The 26,823-nt window shown below is 42.5% G+C and overlaps 1 protein-coding gene and 1 long non-coding RNA gene across 5 annotated transcripts in view; both read left to right on the top strand.

Moving 5' to 3' along the window:
- Positions 1-1,321: 1,321 nt before the first annotated feature.
- Positions 1,322-18,161, top strand: LOC128781230 (uncharacterized). The gene is made up of 2 exons (XR_008427158.1): positions 1,322-4,849; positions 15,034-18,161. It is a non-coding gene; the product is annotated as an uncharacterized lncRNA (long non-coding RNA).
- Positions 18,162-19,181: 1,020 nt separating this feature from the next.
- The window catches only part of APMAP (adipocyte plasma membrane associated protein), a 39,745-nt gene continuing 32,103 nt past the window's right edge, over positions 19,182-26,823 (top strand). For 3 of the 4 annotated variants that reach the window (XM_024577070.4, XM_024577069.4, XM_024577068.3), the window contains exon 1: positions 19,183-19,346. In XM_024577070.4, the coding sequence (XP_024432838.1) occupies positions 19,255-19,346 (92 nt within the window). In that variant the 5' untranslated portion in view covers positions 19,183-19,254. Of the gene's footprint in view, positions 19,347-26,823 lie in introns of all 4 variants that reach the window. The other variant, XM_045185133.2, reaches the window with a different exon arrangement.

Genomic DNA, 26,823 nt, shown 5'->3' with positions numbered 1-26,823 from the left:
CAGACAGTCCCAAAGAAGTTGGACCCAAGGAGGAAAACACCAAGGCACACCATAATTACAATGCCAAAGGTTAAAGATAAAGGGAATCTTAAAAGCAGCAAGAGAAAAGGAGAGAGTTACCTACAAAGGAGTTCCCATTAGACTATTAGCTGATTTCTCAAAAGAGACCTTGCAGAGGCAAGAAGGGGCTGGAAAGAAGTATTCCAACTCATGAAAGGCAAGGACCTACATCCAAGATTACTGTATCCAGCAAAGCTAACATTTAGAATGGAAGGGCAGATAAAGTGCTCCCCAGACAAGGTCAAGTTAAAAGAGATCAACACCAAGCCCTTATTATACGAAATGTTAAAGGGACTTAGAAAAAGAAGATCAAAAATATGAACACTAAAATGACAACAAACTCACAGCTATCAACAACTGAACCTAAGAAAAAACAAAAACATAAACAAATTAAGCAAACAACTAGAAATGGAACAGAATCAAATGGAGATCACATGGAGGGTTATCAGCGAGGGAGGTGGAGGAGTAGAGAGGTGGAAAAGGTACAGAGATTAAGTAGCATAAATGATAGGTAGAAAATAGACAGGGGGAGGTTAAGAATAGTATAGGAAATGTAGAAGCCAAAGAACTTATATGTATGATCCATGGACATGAACTAAAGCGGGGGAATGCAGGTAGGAGCGGGTATGCAGGGCAAAGGGGAATAGAAAGGGGTAGAATGGGACAACTGTAAGAGCATAATCAATAAAATACATTAAAAAAAGATTTGCCTCACATATTTAGGTGCTCCTATGTTGGGTGCCTAAATGTTTACTAGGGTTATACACTCTTGTTGAATTGTTTCCTTTTTCATTGTGTAGTGTCCTTCTTTGTCTCTTAGTATAGCCTTGGTTTTAAAGTCTATTTTATTGGATATACTGTATTTGGCCATGTATAATGCACAATGTTTCTGGCCCAAACTTTCAAAAAAAAATCTTTCATTTTAATTTTTTAATCCAGTTATTTATTTATATTTAGAAACAAAAGTGATTATTGTATTCCAGGGTATTATTTTGCTTATGGATATCATTATTGCTTTCTAGAATTATACTATTATGCATAAGCATAAATAAAAGAATTAAAAACATTTATATAGGTACAAAATTAGCAGTATCCATGAATAATGCACATACTTATTTTATCCTGAAAAATTTGGGCAAAAATGTGCGCATTAGACATGGCAAAATACAGTAAGTATGGCTACCCTAGCTTTTTTTTCCTTTCCATTTGCATGAAATATCTTTTTCCACCCCGCTCCCCCCCCCCACCCCCCCGCAAAAAGCACAAGGTTTGAATAGTATCAATTTGTGAGGTCTTATTGGTGTCTTATGATAGCTGTCTGCTTTTGTGGTCAGGGGCTTCTCATCCTTGAAAAGTCTTTTATCTCTGCTGTAGATGAAGGGGAGTGTCAGATATAGGAGTAGATGTCTGTTCATAGTCAAGCACATTTTTAAAATGAGAAATGTGAATCCACTAGTTAACTCCTTTGAGTTTGATTGCACATGCGTTACTTAGTAATACCCGGTAAGGTCACCTCCAACAAGGTTGGAGAGTCTTATTTGATATCTTTTCCAATAGACCAGACGTAGTTGTGAGCCATGATCTTTGAAATCTTCATCTCCCAGGAGCACACTATGAAATGAATCAGTTACTAATTTATTGATTTCTTTAAGCTGGTTAATAAGCCCTCAACAATAACATACATGTCTCCTTTTAGCAAAGTTGATTCATGTGCCCCTTCATCCAGATGCATAGGGTGGCCAGTCACTATTTTATAAGGAGAAAGCTTACGCTTACCAAAAGGAGGAGGTCTCAGGTTGAGGAGTACTATAGGGAGAGTTTTGTCCAGGGGTATAGGGAACCGCCCCCCATTCGGAAAAGCCAGTGAGGAACGAGGTTCCGCAGGCAGGACCCACGCCCACGGATAGGTTCTCCCGTGGGGAATCAGGCCTGCATTGTACCTAGACTGCTATGAGACTTGCTCTTACTAAAACTCCCTCACCCTGAATTGAGGCAGCAAATGTTTACTGAGTATCTTTAACTTCCTAAAATCTGAGCTAAATCTCCCAAGTATGGAGTATAACTGGTTCAACCACCTTTCCCTTTACATTTGCAAATATCCTTCTTTGATGTATTTAGCAACATCCTCTCCTTTGTTGTCTGTAAAAGGTAACCACCCAAAACAAACCTGTGCATAGTAAATAAGGACCATCCTTGACGTAGTGTGCCTAGAAAAACAATAAAAGACTGTCCAGGTGGGGGTCTCAGGGCCCTCTCTCTGACTTAGAGAGCGGCTGCGCGGTCCCTTTTTCTCCACAGGATTTCTGTAGTCCGTGTGTATTTGTCTATTGCAGCCATAATACAGGATCCTGCTGGCCAGGATCCGCATTACAGGGGACATGAAAAGCTTCTGAAATTTTGGCTAGTTGAATCTTGATCGTACCATTAGTACATTTTACTAATCCAGAGGACTGGGATGATAGGCATAATAAAAATACTGTAGAATAGACCAAATGTTACAGATGGATTTTATTTGTCCCATGAAATTAGTCCCTCAGTCATTATGTAACTTAGAGGGAATTCCCCAATTGGGAATTATTTTTTCTAATAACAACTTACCAACCGTTAAGGCTATTGTTCTCCCACAAGGGAATGCCTCAACACAGTGATAAAACATACAAATTATAACTAATATGTATTTGTATCCCTATCATGGCAGCAATTTGATTTTATCCTCAAATGGACCTAAAGAAAATGAGAAATGTCTTTGGGATCCATGGAGTGGTTTCCTGGGTTATATTTTGGACAGATAGAACATTTGCTGTACAATTTATGAGCTACAGTAGAAAAAGGTTTTCAGAATATTCTTCAGTCCATGAAATCTTTTCAGGACCCCAGTATGTTAGCAAATGTACATGGTGAAGTACAGGGAGTTGGGTCAAAGTTTCCCCCTTTTTGTTGCCATATCTTCTTTTCTTTCTTCATATTGTCTGTTGAAACTGTAAAAGATAATCTTTTATTGATTTAATAGAAAGCAAAAAACATTCTTGGGCCTGGATAACTTGACTGTTCAATGCTGTCTGCCTAGCTGCAGCATTGGTGAAATGACTTCCTTTTGCTTCCATGGTGGTAGCTTTAGAATGCCCTGGAATTTTTACAATTGCCAATTGCTTTGTTTGCTGTATAGCATCTAATAATTCTGCAACTAATTTTCCATTTTTTAATGGGCTTTCCTGAGAAGAAATGCCTTTCCATAACATTCCAAAGTCATGAGCTATACCAAATGCACAGTGACTATCAGTGTAAATATTGGCTACTTGATCTTTGGCCAATTGACAAGCTCAAGTTAGAGCAATGAGTTCAGCTTACTGGATAGATTTATTTCAGGTAGAGCTCTCAATTATGTCCACCATGGGAGTTACTGCATATCCCTGTTCATCTTTCAGATAAGATTCATCCGTAAACTAAATTAAGTCAGCATTATCAATAGGAGTTTCCTATAAACCATTCCTAGGAACAAGAAGTTATGCAGTAAGCAAAACAAAATTGTGGGTGTCTTCATCCTGTAAAGAGGGTAACAAAGTTGCAGGATTAAGATGATTACACTGAATTAAAGTAGTATTAGGTGCAGAGAGCAGGGGTACTTCATAATAGGCCAATCGACTAACAGGAGTGTTGAGTGTGATGAAAATTCAGTAAAGATTCAAGAGAATAAGGAAGAAATGGTTAAAGGAGAACCACAACTATCTCTTCTGCCTGTTTACATAAAAGGCTGTAGCAGACATGGCTCTCATACAGGGAGGGAGCCCTTTTGCTACTGAGTCTAGTTGCTGATCCTATCGGTCTGTGATGATCTCCATGTTTCTGAGTTAGAACTACTAAAGCATTTCCTTTATTTTCATGTATGAAAAGGAAGAATGGAATTTTATAATTAGAATGTCCCAGAGCAGGAGCTTTAGCAAATACTTTCTTTACAGCCTCTACAACTTGCTTCCCTTCAGGATTCCACTGAACTAGATTGGTTGATCTGACTTTATAACAGGGCTTATAGAAGCTGAGTTTTAATGAAAAATTTGGAACCCAGTGTTGACAATATTCAGTGACTTGGGAATCCTCTAAACTGTTTTCTTGTTTTTGGAAAAAGGAAAGATAGAATTCATCTGAGGCTTTCAGGGTTAATCAGTAGCCTATTTTCAGATATGAGATGTCCAAGGTATTTTGCTTGAAGTAAGCAAAATTGAAGTTTCTCCTTTGAGACCTAATATCCTTTTATAGCTAGCTGTTGTAATGAGTAAATTGTATACTTTTGGGAGTCTTATAATATCCTAGATGCAGGGGTGTCCAACATGGCCCACAGATCACATGTGGCTCAGAATGGCTGTGAATCTGGCCAAACCCCAAATCATAAATTTACTTAAAACATTACGAGATATTTTTTGTGATAACATGTTGCAATGTATTTAATGTGTGGCCCAAGATAACTCTTCTTCTTCCAGTGTGGCCCAGAAATGCCAAAAGGTTGGACACCCTTGTAAGAGCATAAAAGTAAATTATCCACATATTAGATTAGAGTAGAATCTCTAGGAAATTTAACATTTAAATCAGCTTTTAATATCCAGGATTTCTACTGGATATTAAATAGGTACTTTCTGTATATCTCTGGGACATTACTGTCCAAGTAAATTGGTGATCTTCCCAGGTGAAGACAAAGAGATATTGACTGTCTTTTCCTACTGGAATGCTGAAAAGGACATCACATAAATCTATTACTGAAAAATATTGGAAGTCCACAGGAATGGGTGATAATAAGGTATGTGGATTTGGAACCACAGGATATCTGGGAATAACTGTCTTATTTATAGCTCTGAGGTCCTGTACAAATCTTCAACCTTTTCCATTTGGTTTTCTTGCTGGAAGGATGGGAGCATTACAGGGACTTGTACAGGAAATTATAGTCCCCTTTTTAAGTAATCTTGTATAATTGCCTTAAACCCAGCTAGTGCATCAGGTTTCAAAGGATATTGGCAAATATTAGGTAGAGGCAAAGTATTGTCAATAGTTATTTTAATAGGAGTGGCTGGCTGGATCTTGCCAATATCTATACTGGAAAAGGCCCAAAGTTGCATTAGAATGTCCTGCAACAAACATTCAGTTTCAAGATTATTTCCCTCTGGTGAAAGAAAGTTTCTTTAAAATCCTTACTTTCCCAATTGGTTCAGTATCTGATTCATTTAATTCTAAGTGTATCTTACCCATCCAGGAAAAGGATATATGGGCATCATGGGTTTCAAGAAAATTTCTCCCTATCAGGTGAATTCGGGCCAATTTGCCCAGTAAAATATATATGTTGCCCCATAATATTCCCTTGTTAAAAGAGGACAGATTCTTATTTTAAAAGTCGTTGGTTGGTTCTACTATTTGCACAGAAGCTTTACTCTAAGGGAGAGGGCAACTTAGTTGGGTAGGATTAAGAACAGAAAAAGTAGCCCCAGTATCTTATAAGGACCTTAGTAATTTCCCCTTTTGTGATAATTTCTATTTCTCCTAAAGTATTAGTAAGGAGAAGGAGAAATGCTCTCTCAGTCTTTGGTGCAGCCCTATGCTCCCTTTTATTTGTTTTATTTTTGTAAATCCCATTTCAGTTTTCTACAATCCTTCCTATGGTGACCTGGCATTTTACAGTAAAAAGACTCCTCTCTCCCCTTGTCTAAGAGACCTCTGAGTAGATCTAACTTGATTGCTTAATTATTGCAGCTGTAAGTTTATAATTTTGGCAGCTTTATTTTTTTTCTCTCTTTTGAATAGTTTTAGTTAGTTGATCAGCCAGAATAGCTAGTTCAACAACGTATGGTCTGCCAGTTTATGTTGTTTGATTAAAGTTACAAGCTCTTCATCTAATCCTTCCAAAAATGCCAAATTTAGTAAGGGATAATTCTGATGATCCTTAAAACTATCTGGAGACAGACCTGATTATTGTTTGAAAGTTTTTTCAAAACATTCAAAGAAATCAAGTACTGGTTCATGAGGCTTTCTTTCAAATTGCTGGATCTTGGTCCAGTCCATATTCTGGGGAAAAATCTCAAGTATGGTTTGGTAAAGCTGGGGAGTGAATTCCCTGCATTTTTCCCAGTCTGTATCACTGTTTTTAAAAATCCTCTCCAGGAGTATGCCAGCAAACCTTATTCAGCCATTCTTTTGCCTTGCTCTCAGAAACCAGCAGGTATATTAATTGGAATAGGTCAGAATAGCCAGGACCATATGTTCTAACAGTTAAATCAAATTCTTTTGCAAATCCATCAGGGTCCTGAAAGGGTCAGGAAAATCTTTAGTTAGATTTCTTAATTCTGTTCTAGTCCAAGGAACATATACTATCACTGGTTTCCCTCTACCTGACACAAGCTTTTCCCTGAAAGGAACTGCTAGAATTCCTGGATTATCTTACACTGAATTTCTTTTTTTTTTTTTAATTTTTATTGTTATTCAATTACAGTTGTATGCCTTTTCTCCCCATCCCTCCACCCCACCCCAGCTGAACCCACCTCCCTCCCTCACCTCCACCCTCCCTCTTGGTTTTGTCCATGTGTCCTTTATAGTAGTTCCTGTAATCCCCTCTTCCCACTCCCCCCCCCCCCCGCTATTGTTAGATTGTTCTTAACTTCAATGTCTCTGGTTATATTTTGTTTCCTCTTTTCTTCTATTGATTATGTTCCAGTTAAAGGTGAGATCATATGGTATTTGTCCCTCACCGCCTGGCTTATTTCACTTAGCATAATGTTCATAGCAGCACAATTTACAATAGCCAAGTACTGGAAGCAACTTAAGTGCCCATCAGTAAACGAGTGGATCCAAAAACTATGGTATATTTACACAATGGAATTCTACGCAGCAGAGAGAAAGAAGGAGCTTATACCCTTTGCAACAGCATGGATGATACACTGAATTTCTATCTTCATTTTTCCTTAGGTTAATAGGGAATGGTAGTGGAGGAGATATAGAAGGAGAAGGAAGAAGTAAGAGAGAGAACATGCCTTCACAAAGAAGATTGGAGAGCAAAGGGTATAGTGTAAGGAGCTATAGAACAAGGAAGAAATGGGGTCTTGGCACTTACTGGCTTTAGGAGCCTTTAATTCAGAGACTATCTCTACAACTTTCTTATTAACTTCATGTAGGGAAGATATTTTATGTGAGCCTCTCCTAGAAGCTTCTAATTTCCAAAAAGGATAAGCTTTCCATTCATTCAATTTAGTTTTAGAGCTGGCTTTTTCTAATTGAGGGCACAGAAAAATCAATTTGGAGGTACAAAAATTCCCCACTTTGGCCATTTCGAGCTGATATCATTTTTAGTTAAATTTTCCCATTTCTGTAAGTATTTGCAAGTTGAGATTCCATATATATTCTACATGTACCTTGTGAGGGCATTATTGGGAGGCTAAGATTCTTGGTGTTCATCAACCTTAGAGGCACAATTTCCCATTTTAATTTTAGTCTTTCTTTGGATATCTGCAGAGTCTGAACAAAATTCTCTAGGGATGTTATGTAGGCGGTCAAAGAGTGCTGCTTGTGGGTTGAGCTTCATGAGGCTCTCACCCCTCAAGTCATATCAACTCTCTTACATGCCTCGGTTTCCCTCCCTAGCTATCTAATACAGCCATGAGGACTCAGCTCTAAGTGACCAACCTTTATATACATGCCCCCAGATGAGTCAATTGCTTAATTACAGTTGGGTTGGAATTCCCCATGGTGCTTCTACACATTATGGGAAATGACCTCTTGACATCTCCACAAAGATTCTTAGTCATCTAAGAGCACCCAACATTTGGGCTGGACAAAGGAGGTGTCCCTTGTCTTCAAAGCCAAGTTGATCCAAGCTCTCATTTCAGCAAGATTTTATTCAGACCTGCAGTTAATTAATTCCAATTGAAAAGCCAAAGGTAACACCAGACACCCATCTCAACTCCTACCTTGTAGCACCACCTGGAGGATTTTCTAAGAACAGCTCAAATGAAGTCAGACAGTCTATCACAAGGAAGATGATTCACCCCAAGTCCACCCGATGTGGCAGAGGGCTGGCAGGGCTTGGTCCGGTGATGAATCCTAGCACTGGGTCTGGGTCCGTGGGGTGATCCTGGGTGGCCTTCATTGGCATACTGTCACACTATGCCAAATAAATGTCAATGTAAGAAACATTCAAACTTGCAGGGAATTTTTGTGAGTTTATTTCAGGCAAACTAACAATTGCCAGAAAGCAAAATCCCAACAGGTTGAGAAAATGCTCCAGAAAAATGGCAGTTGTGCACCCTGCTTTATACATTACAATCAAAAGAGAGGATATAAGTGGGTTACATGAAATCAATTGGTAATAGATAGGGGACAGGGCAGGGGGCGGGGCGAGAAAGCAAAGTGGGGGAGACCTTTAGGATTGGATTCAAAGGTAAAATGATAGACACATACTTCTTTTACATAGGTGGGTTCAGGATAGTTAATAGTCAGTCAACATGATAACAATAACAATGAAAGGATTTGTGTTTTGAGGGGTCTCAAAAAAAGGAAATGACTTTGATATTCCAAAGGTATGTTATTGCAGGTGCAAAAATATACTAGACCAGCATAATAAAGACAAAGATTGGCATTTATCATGTAGGATTCTAGCCTAAGACATGACTACCTGTCATGCACTGCTTTTCCTTTGCGGTTACTTTAGGGCTTTGGGTTTGTAAGGCTGCCACTTAGGCCTCCCCTGAGATTTTCAGGTTTAGTATGTGGTCACTTTTCACCCACGCAAATTTTTCTTCCTTCCTCCCTTCCTCCCTCCCTCCCTTCCTTCCTTCTTTCCTTCCTTTTTTCTTTTTTTTTTTTTTTTAGAACTCCAAACTTTTCAAATGTTGGAACTTCTTCACATTCTATTTTTTATATCTATTACTGCCTTAGACTTAATTGCCCTGAGAGCAGAGCCTCGGATAAAGGCTTGCATGTTATAATATACTTAGGAATGTGATTACAGGAACAGGTGTGAGTGATGAGGGCTATAGGAAAGGAGGAAAAACCAACACAACAATCACGCTATTGTGTTAGCCAGCAGTACTGGTGACTGCTGGTGATCGTACAGGACGCACAAGGAATCTTATCAAATATGTCTCCAAACCATCTAAGTCAGAACTAGCTGTCAGAAATGTGGGCTGGCCTCTCAACACTCTCCTCTGGTATCTGCAAATGCACTCAGAAAAAGTGGCTCTGACTGGACTCATCTTCCTGGCCTTCTGACTTTCCTGGTCACTGTGTTCAGGTTCTGCAATGTCTTCTAGCAAATGTTTTAAGTATTTAGTTCATCATTTTCCCCATTGAGAATATGAGTCTCAAGTATATAACCTGCAATCAAACAAAGAGAATACCATGCATATAGTTCCTAAAATGCAAAAGATTCTGAATTTCAACATACTTTTCACCCAAGTATTTTGCATAAGTTATTGAGGAACTGTATTACTGTTTTTTTTTTCTCCCAATATAAGGTGAATGTATACTCTTGGTTTCTCTTCAAAACACACAAATCTTTTGCCTTTTACTAATATAAGGTGACTATATCCCTATTGGAATAATATCTTATTCTTTGTGATGACTGACTATGGCCAAACATTAAATTTGAGCATTTATTTTACCATTATTATTGGATATTTAAGGTGATTACAATTTGGCTGCATTTAGGTGATTACATAAAACAAGACTTAAATGAACATCGAAGCACATCTTTGAGTCACAAGAAATGGACCAGGCCCAGAGCAGATCTGCCAGCCTATAGTGTGTGGGTTCCTGATTTTGTGTAGGAAAGAGTCACAAAACAAGTCCAGGTGATTTTGAGAGTACATTTATTAAAGCGGAGGGTAGTAAAACAAAGAAAGGTCTTAGGATAGAAAAAGTAACAGGAGATAGCCTAGGCAGGGCTGCTTTGGCTCTCCAGAAATGTTGTAGGAAAGAAGTGAGCTAAGGCAGGGTTGCTGTTGGCTCACTGAGAATGTTACTGGACAGCCTTGTGCTGTTCCAGAACAGGCAGTCGGTGGGGTTCTATTGCTTGTTGCCTAGAGGCATAACTCTGGAGACAGGAGTTAGGTAAAAAGGGAAGGGATTATTTATTTAGATGTTAAACAGTTTTAGAATGGTGACAGGTTTGTGCCTCAGGGCCCAGCTCCCTTTAAAAATACCCAAAGAAGAAGACTTCCGGTCAAGATGGTGGCATAGGCAGACATGGCTCACCTCTTCACAAAACCACATCAAAATTACACCTAGAATACAGAACAACCATCACTTAGGAACAGCAGAAATTGAGCTCAGTGGAAATCTGACAAGTGTGGAATTAAAGAAACCACATCGATCCAGATGGGTAGAACAGTTGCAGATGTGGAATTGGCTGGTCCCACACCCACATGGATAAAAATTCAGGAGCAGTATCTCAGGAATGAGGAGTCCCAGCCCCACACCAGGCCCCTTAGCCCAGGGTTCCAGTACCAGGAAGGTAAGTCCCAAAACTTCTGGCTGCAAAACCCAGCAGGGATTGAGTCAGGGGAAAAACTGATGGAGTCCAAAGCAGTTCCTCTTAAAGAACACACACACAGACTCACCTACTCAGACACACTCTCTCTGAGCTTCAGCACAGGGTAGCAGCTTGAAAGGCACCAGTGGTATACAGGGAGAAACTGAAATGTCTGGCCTCAAGGTAAGCAAAGGACATTGTTCCTTTGCTAAATACTCCCCCCATCCAAGCCAGTAAGCTGGTGCCATATATGAGACTCCAACAACCTGGCTAACACTGTTTGACCCACCTTGGAGATCCCCAGAGGGTCCGACCCACACAATTTATTGGCCCCCCCAAACTGCTTTTCCATAAGAATGGCTGGTCTTGCCTCATAAATCCTATCAAACAAGCAATAACTGGCTTCGGTGAGCCCTAGCAGTAACCAGATTCGATTGATAGCTTGGCTTTGTCTGGGAATCTCCAAGCCATCTCAGATTGCTTTACAGCTCAGGCAGGATGGCCCCAGGCAAAACACAGGTGGGAGCTGACCTTGGCCTACAACACCCAAGAAACACCAGGGTCAGCACACCCAGTGGACAGCTACAATTGAGAGAGCTACACTGGCAGAGAGAGAGAAAGAGCATGTTTGAGAGAGGAAACCCATTTGACCCATTGATGTGTTTACCCCATGCCCTGTGGGTGGCCTTACCAAAGACCAGAGCATCAGCCAGATGCCCTGGGAATGGATTTACCACACTCAGGGGCCTCAACTCCATGCCAGCCAAACAATGGGAAACAAAGTGTGTTTGGATGACTTGGGAATGGATTTACTCCACTGAGACAGGGAACTCAACTCCATGCCTGCCAATGGGTGTGTTTACCCCATGCTCTGAGGGTGGCCTTACCAATGATAAGAGCACCAAACAAAGGGGAAGGAATAGGTCCCTTCGGACCTCAAGGGGATTGGTTTCTCACTCACTGGACCCCGTGTCCCAGGTGCCTCCTGGGGACAGTTGTGAAGGGTGACTCCATGTCCAGAGGGAAGCCTTAACTCCTATGTCAGCATTACAAAACACATCTTGATGAAGGCTTTATTCCACAGCTGACAGGTAGGTTTTCCCACATCAAAGAGGACAAGAGAAAATGTAATGAAAACAACTATAGGCAACACCAGAGTTAAAGAATGTCACTGGAGAAAAATTGGAGTCTGACTGAGGTTTTTTTCTTTACAAATTTTAAACTTTCACAGATGTTTACAAACTTCTACCATCTTCACAAACCTTTCTGCAACTTTCCCACACTGTCTTATCCCTTTAGATATAACCATCTCTAGAATAACTCACTTTTGATTCTTATCCTTCAACATTGCATCTCCATCCCTTATGCCTTCTATTATTAAAAGCATACAATTTCTCTCCACCTTAATTTGCACTTAACTTTTAGAAACTTCAATTTCCAATAATGGCCAAAAAGTAAGCAACCAGCATTCCCTAGATTGAGTTATGAACATGTAAGAGGGTGCAGCCAGGGAGCCACCAAAAGAAGGATTTGTAATGGGGTCCAGAACTCAGGGTGTCCAGGAAATATTAAAAATATGGGACATCCTCCCCCCCCCAAGTCTGAACTGGGGGATGGGACACATGGAGCAGGGCCATTGAGAGTTGTTTTGCATAGCAACAGTTTTGCAGATAACCTCTAGAACAGTCATTTAACATATCTATAACCTTTAACTCGTTTCATAGATATGTTAAATAGCTGTGGCTGTGCTTTGAGCAAGGGAGATGGGAGTTACTTCCATCCAGGATGTAACTGGGAGGCAACTCCCCCTGGTTACAGAGCCTACATAAGAGCTTGAAGATGATTGGCTCCACACCATAGGGTCATGCCTGCCCAGACTTACTATGGCAGCCCAGAAAAGGTGGAAAAATATGGGAATGCTGGTAAGTGTAGCCGATTGTGGGAGGAGTCAGAAATGGGGCTGTTGAGGAAGATTGGCACAGGGAATTAAACCCAGGCACCTCAGCCTTGACAGAAGAATCACTTTGCTTTACCAGAGAATCACCACATGGCTTTGACAGTGAAAAACCATGCAGCTTTAGCAGGGGAGAACCACGCAGCTTTGGGTCTCCCTTTGCCACGCAGCTTGGGAAGCCAGAAAGCAAGATGTAGCAGCGATGCAGAGCTCTCTCTTAGCAGTTTGGAAGAATGCAGGAGAGAGGCTGCAGGAAGGAAAGGGGTGCAAGAACTCTTGCTGGTGGGCCATGAGAAGGTACCATGTGGTTTTGGATTAAGAACCGGAGATCCCGGTGACACAGCTGATGGTGCCGGGAACCGAGGGAGGTCTACCAGCTGAGCACGGATTACTGGGAAGAACCAGGGGCTACTGAGCAATGGACTTCTATTTCTTTTCCTGAGATACAGTACCCCAGACTGGGCAAAGGGAGGTAGAGGGAGGAAGGATTGTGTTTTAAGGGACTTTGGGATTTTAACGAAGACATTAAGTAATTAGTCTTAAGTCTGTATAACTTTTGAATAAATAATTCCTTTCCTTTTCACCAATCTCTGACATGGAGAACTATAATTCCTAGTCAGCGGGCAAGGTGAACCCACTGACAAGGAATTACAGTTCCAGGAGTACAGGGGGATGCCAGGAGAAGGGGGGAGTCCATTCACTAACATTGTGCGACCCCTTCTCTGGCGGCCAATCAAGAAAAATCATGGGAGAACACATGTGCAGTAGCTTTAAAGTAATACAACAACTTGCACATGCGTAATAAAAGCCCACCAAAACTAGCCAGGAAGGATCTGCCCTATAAGAATAGAATCCCTTCAGCCCATGAGGTCAATCTCTGCTTGGAGTTGGCCTGCTCCCATGTTCTCTGCTGTAAGCTCTATGTGTTCAGTTCAATTCTTTGTCCCGATCACCAAGAACCTGGTTACTTGTGCCCACCTGTGACAAACATGTCTCATGACCTTTAGAAACATAGGTTCCTCTATTGACAATGACACTCTCACTCTCAAGAAACACACCTCCAATAAAGCACAAAACATTTATCCAAATCCACTAAACAATCTCTTTGTAATAAAAAGCCAAAAGCAGGTCTAGCAATCCGTGTTTCAGTATTTCATAATGCCTAGACACTCAATTACTTTCATCAGAACTCACCAATTGAGAAAGGAATACCTGAAATGAATTATTGATTTGCTCAGGTATAGCTAAGATTAGCCCCTTTTGATAAGAATTATCTCCCCAAATTTGTATTTTTAAATGATGGCCGAGGGAAGAGCTCTTGAAGAGGACCACATGTTTGCATTGCCAAATTGTAGGAAAAGAAAAGCAAGCTTCCTCTTGAAGGACTTTGGTTTCATAAAGCCAATTACCCATAAGACACAGGTGGCAAACACAAGGCCCACAGGCCAAATCCCCCCCCCACACCTTGTTTTATCCGGCCCGGCACCTTGTTTCTACTCAATGGCAGTGCCGAGCTCCTTGCCCCTAGTTAAGGAGTGGTTACGTTTATACACTCCTAAAATTATATTTGGCCCTTTGCAGGCAACCTTGAGGCTGATGTGGCCTTTGGTGAATATGAGTTTGACACCCCTGCCATAAGATTTAAAGATAAAGAGTGGAGGTTTTGGAAAGATAAAACCTTTTTTATCTTTGATGGGCTTTGCTGTTCTGGAACCACACCTCTGGCCCTGTAAAGACTATTCATAAAACAAAGATGAAAGGATAAAGCTGTCACCATTTGCTATTGAGGCAATATTTGCCTAGTAGGCCTATGACCTTGTTGAACATGACTGACATTTTACTCTTTTGAGCTTGTCTCCATGACTAGGAATTACTAGAAAGCAAGAATAGAAGGTGACTAACCAACTACTCCCTACAGCCACAGGCAGAAGATAACATTGGAACAAACTGCAGCCTCCTGTTACAATACCCTCAGCAACCCAGGGGCCTCATCCTCCACCCTTTTTTAATCCAATTATTATTCAATAAAAGCTCAAAGACCCCACCCCTCAATGCTGGTGTATCCCTCCACACCATGCCCCTTTCCTTTGTTGGGGAGTAAATAAAATCTTTACTGTGGCCTTGGCTGGTGTTGCTCAGTGAATTGAGTGATGGTGCTTTGAATCAAAGGGTTGCCAGTTTGATTCCCAGTCAGGGCACATGCCTGGGGTCTGAGCCAGGTCCCCAGTAGGGGGTGAGTGATAGGAAACCACACAATAGTCTCTCTTTCTCCCTTCCCATCTCTCTAAAAACAAATAAGTAAAATATTAAAAAATAAAAACAAATATTTACTCTCTACACTTTCCTCTTGTGAATTCTTTCAGAGCCCAAGTCACCCACAAGGACATTCTCTATTTCTCCCTCTCCTCTGGCCTCCTGAGACTAGCAGTGGGCAGTGCAAGCTTAACCTGGGCTAAACCTCTAACCCTGTCTCTGTGAGGTTTGGAAAAAGGATTCTAATTCTTCTCTGTCTCTCCAGACTCTGCAGGTAGCCTCCGATTCACCCATCTTCATGGCCAGCGATGGATAAAAGTCTCTCTGAACCCTGGGACAAAAACATCCTATCCAACTCTGGCATGAGGTCTATCACTTTTACAAGGTTTCAGCTGGGAAGAATGCCTCCAACTGTATCCCTGCTGGTTCAGTCTGTCATGGGGCTCAGGAACGCCTAGCTTTGAGAAAGTTCTTCGAGATTTGGTCAGGATCCCCGCTCTGGCCACAGATCCCTAGGTCCTTTGAGTTGGGGATGTCCTTCTCAAACTTTCTCCCATGATTTGTTCTCATCCCTGAGAAATCCTTCCCTTTTCTTTTTCATAGTTCTCACCATGGGCAATTCTCAATCAGTCTCTCAGGAGGACTCTCTATTGGGATGTCTAATTAAGAACCTGAAGGATCTGGGACTTACCAATGTCAAGTCCAAACACCTGATTTTTCTATTGCAACAAGGCCTGGCCTCAATACAAACTGGATGACCAGGAAGTCTGACCCACAGATAGATCTCTTAACTACAATATTATTCTCCAACTTGATCTTTACTGTCACTGTCTTGATCTGCTCCCTAGGTTTAGTTCCCAAAGAGAGGAGAAAAGGTTTTAACCTTCAGCTGGCATTCTAAGTCTCTTTCTCCTAACTTTGCCTTTTCATTCAAATTTACTGCACTGTACCACCCCACCCCCACTGCAGTATTTGTTTTCCAGCTGGTCGGCACTCTAATCCCTTAAGGCCATGCTTTTTTAAATCAATATTACTCAGCAGGGGATAATGCTATTCCATACCTGCCTAACCCAAGTCCTGCATTCAACTCCTCTTTGGAATTAGGCTTGGCTCCACTGTGTCCATGGTAAGTAATAACAAAGGTACAAAGAGAGAAAAATCTCACCCCTCTCCGAGACCGTAAAACACTATATTCTCCTCCTGGAGCCCTGAGAACTGCTAAATCCTGGGGAAAATTGGGCCTGCCTCTCAATACAGGGAAAGAAAAGTGGCATTTTTAAGCTCAGTCTCCCCCTGACTTCCCCTCAAGATTGGGTATCTCTTGGCCATTCCATTCCTGTTCTAGTGGGCTGTCCTTTTCAGGAAACCCCTAAGCCTGTGACCCAACTCCCTCTGCATGATGTTGCTAGATCAGAGGGAATTATTTGGGTGCTGGCTCCCTCTTCAATGTCAGACATTTCCCAAATTGAGGTCAGACTTGGCAGTTTTTTGGTAAATTTGGCTAAATTTACAAAGGAGTTTGAATATCCCACCCTCTCATATGGCATACTTGTGACTGTTTTGTGACTGCCAATTTGTACTTCTTAATCCTTTCACTTTACTCACTTAATCTCCCATTTACCTCTGGCAACTGTCACCCTCCCTCACAGTAAGATTTTATACAAATGGTAGAGATAATTATCCAGGCTGCTTTTAAATCAGAATCTGTTTCCTTTCAAGTAGGAAATGTTATGGGCCAACATAGTATATTTTTTACTGATCAAATCTGCCCTGATTTCTTTGGTGGGGGTGAACTTTCTTTAAACAAATAATGCCCAAATATATTTTTCCAGAATGTATTTAGAACTACATAAACCAGATAATGAAAAAAAAAGGGAAAATAATGATTTTAAAGGAACCTCCCAAGAGGAAACTAATCTTGAGACAAACTGAACATTTGCTAACCACATTTTCTTCATTATTAACTTCCATGAAATCTTCAGGGACAGCTTAACAGGGTATCTACTCTACTCAGAATAGCCTGAAACACTGGTACTTTAAATATCATATAATACACTCCTGCTCTCTTAAACCATTTCGCCTTTCCACTACAACCTACCTCAATCCAGGGTGAGAGAGTTTTAGCAAAAGCAAGTCTCATAGCAGCCTAGGTACAATGCAGGCCTGATTTCCCACGGGAGAACCTGTCCATGGGCGTGGGTCCTGTGTGCTGGACCTCGCACCCACTGGCTTTTCCGAGTGGGGGCTGGACTACATTTCCCACGCATGGAACGGTTCCCTATAACTTTAGGGCAGCAGTCCAAAAAACCCTGTGCAAATGAAGCAGGGTGCAGCCAAGAGGAGGGCCCCAAGAATGGATTTGTAATGGGGTCCAGGACTCGGGGTGTCCAGAAAATATTAGAAAAATGTATATAGGATGTCCTCATCCCCACAGGCCTGAGCCAAGGGGGTGGGACACATGGAACAGGGCCATTCAGAGCTGTTTTGTGTAGCAAGAGCTTTGCAGCTAACCCCTGGCACAGTCATTTATCATATCTATAACCTTTAACTGGTTTCATAGATATGTTAAATAGCTGCTATGCCCATGCTTTGAGCCAGGGGGTGGGAGTGACTCCCACCCAAGATGGGACTGGGAAGCAACTCCCCTTGGTTACAGGGCCTGTGGGAGAGCTTGGAGATGATTGGCTCCACGCCATGGGGCCACACCTGCCCAGACTTACTATGGCAGCCCAGTAAAGCTGGAAGAATATGGGGATGCTGGCAGGTGTAACTGACTGTAGGAGGAGTCGGAAATGGGGCTGCAAAGGAAGATGGGCGCTGGGATTTAAACCTAGGGCAGCAGCCATAGAAAGAGAACCACGAGGTTCTGAAGCAAGTAGATAGGTAGAGGTCCATGCAGTTCTGATGAACTGATTAGGGAAAGAAGAGGGCCACCTGGTTCTGAAGGAAGAGGGAGGACCACGTGGTTCTGAGGGGAAAGGAAGAGGGCCATGCGGTTCTGAAATGGGAGAGAGGACCATGAGGTTTTGAAGAAAAGGAAGAGGGCCACGAAGTTCTGAAGTAAAAGGAGGAGGACCATGCGGCTTAGGCAGCAGGAGAGACTTTGCCAGGAAGGAAAGGGGAGAAAGGACTCTTGCTGGTGGGCCATGAGAAGGTGCCACACGGCTTTGGATTACCTGGAGATTGCGGCAGCCACACAGCTGATGGTGCCGGGAGCCTGAAACACGGACTTCTACTTCTTTTCCTGAGATACGGTACCCCGGACTGGGCACAGGGAGAGGGAAGGACTGTGTGCATCTGTGGGTATTCTAAAGGACTTTAGTATCTTAATGAAGACATTAAGCCATTACTAAGTTTGTGTAACTTTTAAATAAATAATTCCTTTCCTTTTCACCAGTCTCTGGCATTGAGAGACGTCTTTCCTCTGGCGGCGGGCATTTCGAACCTAGCAGGTGTGTGTGTGTGTGTGGGGGGGGGGGGGGGAACTTCCAGAGACAGAAAAGGGGGAATGCTTTCTGTAATAATTTATCATGAACCACCCCCCGCCTTGCTCTGTAACACAAACAGGTGGGATTCCTGAAGTTATATGGTGCCTGGCTAAAATAACCTGTGGAAATAGTCACCTGGAAATTAATCCTAAATTCCAACAGGCAAAACAGGAGTGGTCAGCAGACAACAGACTGTCTCTTTCACTCTCCTGCTGTAATTTAATTTAGAATTTTTTTCTTAGCACTTTTTAAAAACTTTACCTAACATCTGTTGTAACCATCACAAAAAGACTTAACACTCAAATTCTCGCCTTAACCAAACGGACGTTTTCTAGCCTGTTTTCCTCTTAACTGGACCTGTACAAAGTATAATTTTTAGGTAGGCATTGTTGCCTTGCTGTACCTCTAGGATTATAATCTCACATTTTTAAAAAGATTTATTTATTTTTAGAGAGAGGGGAAGGGAGGAGAAAGAGAGGGAGAGAAACATTAATTTGTGGTTGCCTCGCACACATCCCCCAGCTGGGAACCGGGCCGCAACCCAGGCATGTACCCTGACTGGAAATCCAACAGGCGACCCTTTGGTTCGCAGGCAGGCACTCAAACCACTGGGCACACCAGCCAGGGCACATAATGTTTTTTTATGCTGCCTGTAGAAACCCAGGTCTTTGTCATTCTAATAAACAGCACCATCCTCTTTACCAACACAAACCACCAGCACTGCCCAGGTGCAAAACAATTACTGTCCTTCGTCATCACATGCGAAATCAAATGAAAGCAGGCAGTGGAGGGGCAAGCCTCAAGAACCCCCCGGGGCAGTAGACGGCAAGCCCGAGAGAGCTAGGCTGGGGAGCGTGCTCGCCAAGCTGACGGAAGGGGCGTGGCCAGATTACGTCACTTCCGCTCACGAGGGGAGAAGGGGCGGGGTGTAGCCATTCTCCGTTTTCCCTTTGCTCCGCTTCGGTATTTGCGCGGCCGGCGGGACAGGTAGTTGCAGAATGAGCGAGGCGGACGGGCTGCGGCAGCGCCGGCCCCTGCGGCCGCAGGTCGTCACTGACGACGGGCAGATCCTGGAGACCAAGGACCGCAGGTAGGTCCGGCCCCCAGACTTTGTCCTCCAGCAGCTGGGCCGACCCCAAATCACGACGATGGCACTAACAGCAGCCGGGGAAATGCGGTGCCGACTCGCGGCGTGTCATTTAATACCCTTGGCAAAACTCATTTTACAGGGAAGAAACAGGCTTCGATCAAGCTGATGGCAACTGCCAGGTCCTCGAGGCTTTGCGCACGCTCTGCGCCGCATCGCGGCATTTTTCCCCGCTCCCCCACGCCTCCTCGCTCCGCACCTGACCCCCTGCTCCAGCTTCCAGAGCGGTGGTTTCCTCGCTTTCCCTTTCCCTACACGCTGTCCTGCCTGTTGGCGTACCGCATCCCCGGGGAGAGCCATCTAGCCACTGCCCTACGTTTTCTGGGTTCCGCGCTCGCACTGTCCTGAAGGGAGGTTTGAAAGGATGGTTCGGGGAGCGCCTGGATATCCAGCGAGGAGCTGGCTTCGCACCCGGTCCCCTCTTTCTGAGCAGGACCAGTCCTCACTGCGGTTTTCCTGAAAGAATAGCGAGCAGAGAAGAGACTTTGTTAGGCAATTTTCGTGAGAATTCAGCCTTGCAGATTTTTCCTAATTCGTACCGAGAAGCAGAGGAAACTAGTTGTTGATGCCTAATGAAAGAAATCTCAGGTTTTTGGCCTTTGCTTCTGCCAACCTTCCCTAATTTAAGTATGCTGTGTTTTGTTACATAAAAACTGAAGCATCCTTAAACATCTATTTTAATATAACATACTTAAACTTCTGTTTTTAATTTTGCGTCCCGAGTCTCATAACTTCGAATATTTGGGGAGAACCAAGTGGCCCTATATAGACCAAGCTCAAAGTTGTGGAACTGATTGACTTATAAGTTGCTGGAAATAGGAATATTTATTGGTGTGCCAAGGGATATGGTAGATACTGAATGAGGGACAGTTTTTGCCAGAACAGACTGAATTTTGAATTTATTCACCTACGATAATAAGAGGAACACCTTTGAAGGAGAGATATAACAGAAAGAAGTGTTTCGGTCTAGAAAGGTGATTCACAGAGAAGACTTTCTGGTAATGTCTGTCTCCTGGGCTCAGTGGAAGGTTGGGTAATAAGGTACAGTCCTTACTGTAGAGGTGACCAACCATTCTATTTACCCTGGACTCGGAAACTTCCAAGGATGCAGGACTTCCAGTGCTAATCTTGGCAGACCAGGACAAATTGGTCATCCTATTGACTGTGGATATTGATTGTGAAGTCATCCTCTGATGATGACCGGGGAGCCTTTCAGAATGGTCATGCAAGAACTAGCAGTGCTTTACTATAGAAACCATAAAGACAAGGCATGCTACGTACACTTTTACATGAGAAATGAAAGTGCAGCTGGCCCTGAGATCTCTGTGAGGTGCAGTGTTGAAAACTAAGGCATATAGCTCCTGAGGGCACTCACTGGATGGGCCCAAGTCTCACCTGGCTCCTCTGACACTCCTGGCCCTGCTGCAGAGGGGCAGAGTTAATTAAATTGTTTTTCAGTTTCCCTGTGGGGATTTCTGACTTTAATGTCAGGGTAAATTGGATGTTCCAAAGTTATCTGCCACTGGTCTTTTCCAGTGTGCTTTTTACATTGTGTTCATCTAAGATACTTTTTTTTCAGGTTTATTTTATTTTAAAAAACATATTTTATTGATTATGCTGTTACAGTTGCCCCAATTTTTTCCCCTTTGCCTTCTACCCGGTAACCCCCATTCCCTCTGGCAATAACCCCCGTACCCTTAGGTCATGTCCATGGGTCAGGCACGTAAGTTCTTTGGCTACTCCATTTCCTACATACTGTTCTTAACATCCCCCTGCCTACAAATCTACCTACAAATTTGTAGTTTTTAATCCCTGCACCTTTTCCCCCATTCTCCCCTTTCTGCCTCTCAACTAGTAACCCTCCAAATGGTTTCTATATGTGTGATTCTGTTTCTGTTCTGCTTGTTTGCTTAGTTTGCTTTTTAGATTTAGTGAATTTATTGCCATTTTAATGTTCGCAGTTTTGATCTTCCATTTCTTAAATAAGTCCCTTTAACATTTTATATAATAATGGCTTGATGATGATGAACTCCTTTAGTTTTACCTTGTTTAGGAAGTACTTTATCTGCCCTTCCATTCTAAATGATAGTTTTTCTGGATAGAGTAATCTAGGTTGTGGGTCCTTGCTTTTCATCATTTTGAATACTTCTTGCCAGTTCCTTCTAGCCTGCAAAGTTTCTTTTGAGAAGTCAGCTGACAGTCTTATGGAAATTCCTTTATAGGTAACCATCTGCTTTTCTCTTGATGCTTTTAAGATTCTTTCTTTATCTCTAACCTTTGGCAGTTTATTTATTTTTAAGATTTTATTCGTTTATTTTTATAGAGAGGGGAAGGGATGGAGAAGGAGAGAAACATCTATCTGTAGTTGCCTCTTGCTCACCCCCTGCCAGGGACCTGGCCTGCAACCCAGGCATGTGTCCTGATTGGGAATTGAACCAGTGACCCCTCAGTTTGCAGGTTGGCACTCAATTTACTGAGCCACACCAGCCAGGGGTAACCTTTGGCATTTTAATTATGATGTGTCTTGGTTTAGTCCTCTTTGTGTCCATCTTGTTTGGGACTCTGTACTTCCAGGACTTGTATGTCTATCTCCTTCGCCAAATTAGGGGGGGTTTCTTTCATTATTTTTTCAAATAAGTTTTCAGCCCTGGCTGGTGTGGCTCAGTGGATTGAGTGCAGGCTTGCGAACCAAAGGGTCTCTGGTTCAATTCCCAGTCAGGGCACATGCCTGGGTCGTGGGCCAGGTCCCCAGTAGGTGGTACATGAACAGCAACCGTACATTGATTGACATTTCTTTCCCTGTCTTTCTCCTCCCTTCCCCTCTCTAAAAATAAATAAATAAAATCTTTGAAAAGAAAGTTTTCAATTTCTTGCTGTTTCTCTTCCCCTTTCGTCACCCCTATGATTTGAATGTTGGTACGTTTGAAGTTGTCCCAGAGGCTCCTTAGTCTGTCCTCGTGTTTTTGCATTATGTTTTCTTGCTCTTCTGACTGGGTGTTTTTTTCTTCCTTATGTTCCAAATTTTTGATTTGATTCTCGGCTTCATCCACTACACTGTTGTTTCCCTGTAAATTGTTTTTTATTTCTGTTAGTGAATGAGTTGTTTCTGACTGGATCTTTTTTATGCTGTTGAGATCCTCACTAAGTTCCTTGAGCATTGTCATAACCAGTTGAGGGGAGAACTGTTTCACTCCCTGTCTTAGTAACATGGCCTATTGTAGAAGATTGCACTGGTAAATTGGATGCGGTAGAGCAGGGGTGTCAAACTCATTTTCACCGGGGGCCACATCAGCCTCGTGGTTGCCTTCCAAGGGCCAAAATAATTTTAGGACTGTATAAATGTAACTACTCTGTAACTGTTAAGGAGTTGAAATTACATTTGGTCCTTTGAATAGCTGTTAATGCCCACAAATAACTGTTTAGGACTGAAAACTGAATGCATTGAGAATTTTACAGCTGCTTTTTGAATAGTTTTTCTAAAGGATTTTAGACTAATTAAAAATCTCTACTAGGTCAATTTTACTTTTTCCTTTTTAAGACTGAAGAGTAAGGGAAGCAGTGTGGGGAAACAGATGGGGCTGCCATAAATTCATAAAGTCATGAGGATTTAGGAATCTGGAATTTTCTTCTCAGCCCTTCCCCTGCCCTGGTGTGTGTTTTCAGGTGGCTCTTTTAATTTCGTAGTTATTTTCAATGCTAAAATGAAGACATCTGTGGTCTAGGAGCCCCACTATAGAGGAATGTGAAAAATGAACAAATTTACTTAAAAAGATGGACTTTGTTGCTGTTTGACTTTTGCAGTTTCCAGAGATCACTTAACACCTGCAGATCTTGTCCTTCATGGATTAGGGGCTTACAGGTTTCCCACAAAAACCACAGGGTGATTTTAATCTCTAGGGTCTGTTGGTCAGGATTTCAGTCCATGACTTAAGACTGATGCCCTGGGTACAGAAGGAGTTTGAGAATGAGCTTCATATTTGGCTGGTGAATGTAAAGGATTTTGTAGATTGTGGTTCAGCCAACAGTAATTGCATCACTGTAATTGTTCTCTTTCCTTTAGAGACTGTGGAAAATTTCAGGGTGCAGATGTCTTCAAGAGGCAAGTATCGCCCAGGGCTCTTCAGGAGATTGGGGCAAACAAGTTGATTTCCCAGACTGCACCTGGGAAGGAAGTTGTTAGCTTTCCTGAATGTGTCAGCACAGATTGGGAAAGGGATTGTGATGGGCTTTGTCAGTGAAAATGGATAGGGATAAATAGAGTATCCTTTATTTAAGTTACCATAATGCAGGTGTGCAGAGAAAAGGGGCACACATGGAAGAAAGGCAAAATTGTGGTTAACTGAGTTTGCAGGAACTGCAATGAGATGGGCCTGTCAAAAAGTTAATGAACCTGGGGATAAAATAAGTGTGTTTAGAGCATGGGTATAGAAACCACTGCAAGGAACTATGCATCACACAGTCAGAGGTTCGATTCCTCCAGGGAGCTACAAGTCCTGGAACCTACCATTTCGTGAGAGCTCTTTGTGTTCCAGGCTCTGGTCTTAGCATCAGTCACATTGGTTCTTGTACTAGCTTGATGTGGTGCTGTCTGCAGCAAGTGTGGGGCTGGGGAGACCAGAATGTGTGCATGTGTGAAGAGTGGTGACCCTTGTGAGGCTGTCCTGAAACTTTGGGTTTCATAGGGTCAGAGCTGTTGCTTTTTCCAGAGAAGTTAGAAACCAGATTTTTCTTTGAAATCCCTTATTTTTCAGTTTGGGCAACTAAAGCCATTTTGTGGAATGATAGTTTATGGTTTAGACTAGACCTTTGCTTTGAGTTGTGGGCATCACATTTTGTGGGAGACTTTGGCAAACTCTAAAACAACCAGAAAAGAGAATGTTCTGCAAACCCCCACCATTTGACGAGCTCCAGTAGGACTGGGGACACTGCCTGGAGACCAGAGAACTGAGAGTGTTGTGATTTCAGGCATCAGTTCTAGGGAGGGCTGTCTAGGAGTGCAAGAATTTGGTGCTCCTGAAGGCAGAACTGTGATCAATCAGTGCAAGCAAGGGGAAAGTGTGTTTCTCAGAACATGTTGCATGAGATCATCTGGACAGACAAGGTCCCTGAGTCAAAGAATTAGGGAAATACTCTTATGTATGTTCTGGCCTTCTGGATGTTAAACACATGCACTGGCAGGCACTTCCCTGGTCTTCAGGGCTGTGTGGGATATGCCCTTGACAATGGGACTGACTGGTCTAGCAGCTTCCCCTCATTTACTCTGCCTCATACTCCCTGTTTTGGTCATTATGCCTCTGTGGTCAAGGCTTAAAGCATGTATCCTTCACCCATATGCCAAGTGCTTATTGAGTCCAGCTGTGTTTCCTCTGCCTGCATTGCTTTGCCCCAGCTATTTGATTTCTCTCAGCTTCATTGAATTTCTCTATTCTGAGGTCATCTGCTTCCACCTCTGTGTGGCCTTCATTGTACTTGTTACTGTCTGGCATTTGCTTATTTATACTAGAATACACAGAGGAGGTCAGGAAACTGTATTTTATTTATGGCTATACTCTCAGGGCTCCATATACTACCTGGCACATGTATGTAGGTGATTATTAAATGATTGCATATGAAGGAATATTAAGTAGTCTAAGGCTGCTGTCTGATGTTGTGGCCACTTGGCTATATGCAGCTATTTAAGTTTAAATTAATTAAAAAATATTAACTAATTAAAATGAAAAGTTCATTTCCTCATTTGTGCTAGATAGTGAGTTTGAGGGGATTTTGAGGGAAAAGGATTGAGGAAAAAGATATGACTGTGAGGTGGCAGCCCCAGTACACAGCTTTATTGGGTGACACTTTGACAGGTTTGCACATGAAGAACAGCAGGAGGGGTGCCATAGTCCTGAGGGGAGGAGGGCAAGGGAACTCCAGAAGAGAGGGGGAACAGAGACAGGGCTCCCTGGTCAAGGTGAGTCTCTGGGTCAGAGAGTTAGTTCCAAGGGCAGCACTGGCTGGGCAAGGCCCTTTTATCAGTGGGCAACAGCTGTCAGGTGAAGTTTGACAGAATATGGAAAGCAGGCAGATGCTAAATGGCTGAAAATTTGCTTGTTTGGGCTACTTTTTTAAAAAAATTGTTGTTCAATTACAGTTGTCTGCATTTTCTCCCCACCCCTCCACCCCACCCCAGCCAAACCCACCTCCCTCCTCCTTGGTTTTGTCCATGTGTCCTTTATAGTAGTTCCTGAAAACCCCTTTCCCTACTAGCCCCTCCCTACTCCCCTCTGGCTATTGTTAGATTGTTCTTAACTTCAATGTCTCTGGTTATATTTTGTTTGATTTTTTCTTTTGTTGATTATGTTCCAGTTAAAGGTGAGATCATATGGTATTTGTCCCTCACCACCTGGCTTATTTCACTTAGCATAATGCTCTCCAGTTCCATCCATGCTGTTTGGGCTACTTTAAAAAATAATCAGATTTGTAAAAATTGGAGTTTGACACTGGTGGGCTTTTTGAGCTAATGGTTCTCACAGCTTGCAGTGACGAAATAAACAACCCAGGGGCTGATACACATAGGTGGTCTTTGGATCATTTGTATAATACGTTAACCCAATTTCAAGTGCTCCGTAGCCACACATGGCTAGTGGCTGCTGTATTTCTGTCGTTACAGAAAGCTCCGTTAGACAGCACTGCTCCAGGAGTTTAAGGCAATATTTCTAAAACATGACCAGAGAACTTTCCAATAGAGGCTACCTGATGATCAGGGACTTGGGTGTTGATAGACTTCTTTCACTGGGGAGGGAATTAAATAAGGTTGGTGGTGTCCAGTTGCACATCAGAAACAACTGGAAACATGGGGGAAAAAAAAAGCTTCCAGGCCAATGCTGGACCTGCCCAATTAGAATCTCTGGGCCTTGTTTAAAGCTGCCCCAATCAAAGACTATACTTTCAGGGATCATTTTTATGGTTTGTTAAAGCTGCCCCAATCATATGGTATGTGCAGTCCAGGGGCCAGCCAGTCTTGGGAGCACTGGACTGGGTGACCTATACATTTTTCAGCTTTTTATACTCTTATAGTAAGACAGCATTAGCTAGATCTCTGGCAAGGGTGGGCCATTTGGGACACAGTTCATCGTCCCAGACCTCTGGTTGCCTTTCTAGCTGTAAGCACTATTGCTTTCAGTCCTGGAATGACTTTTTTTTTTTTTTTTGAGATAAGTGAGCCATTTACCATTGTGTGAAGGAGCAATCATATTTTCAAGCAGGGTGTCACAAGCTAAATCAGATTACTAAATTTAGATTTAAAAGATTTAAGCTACACTGTGGTAAAAGAGAGTTAACTATAGGATATAGCAGTTTGAGACAAATGAGGAGATTTTTTTTTATGTGGAATCATGTCTGGCAAGAAAAAGGTTGCACTTTGGCCAGAATGTCACAATTT

The sequence above is a fragment of the Desmodus rotundus genome, chromosome 6 (genome assembly GCF_022682495.2).
Source record: "Desmodus rotundus isolate HL8 chromosome 6, HLdesRot8A.1, whole genome shotgun sequence".
In the NCBI taxonomy this organism is placed as follows: Eukaryota; Metazoa; Chordata; class Mammalia; order Chiroptera; family Phyllostomidae; genus Desmodus; species Desmodus rotundus.
This window is presented reverse-complemented; position numbering and strand designations above follow the sequence as displayed.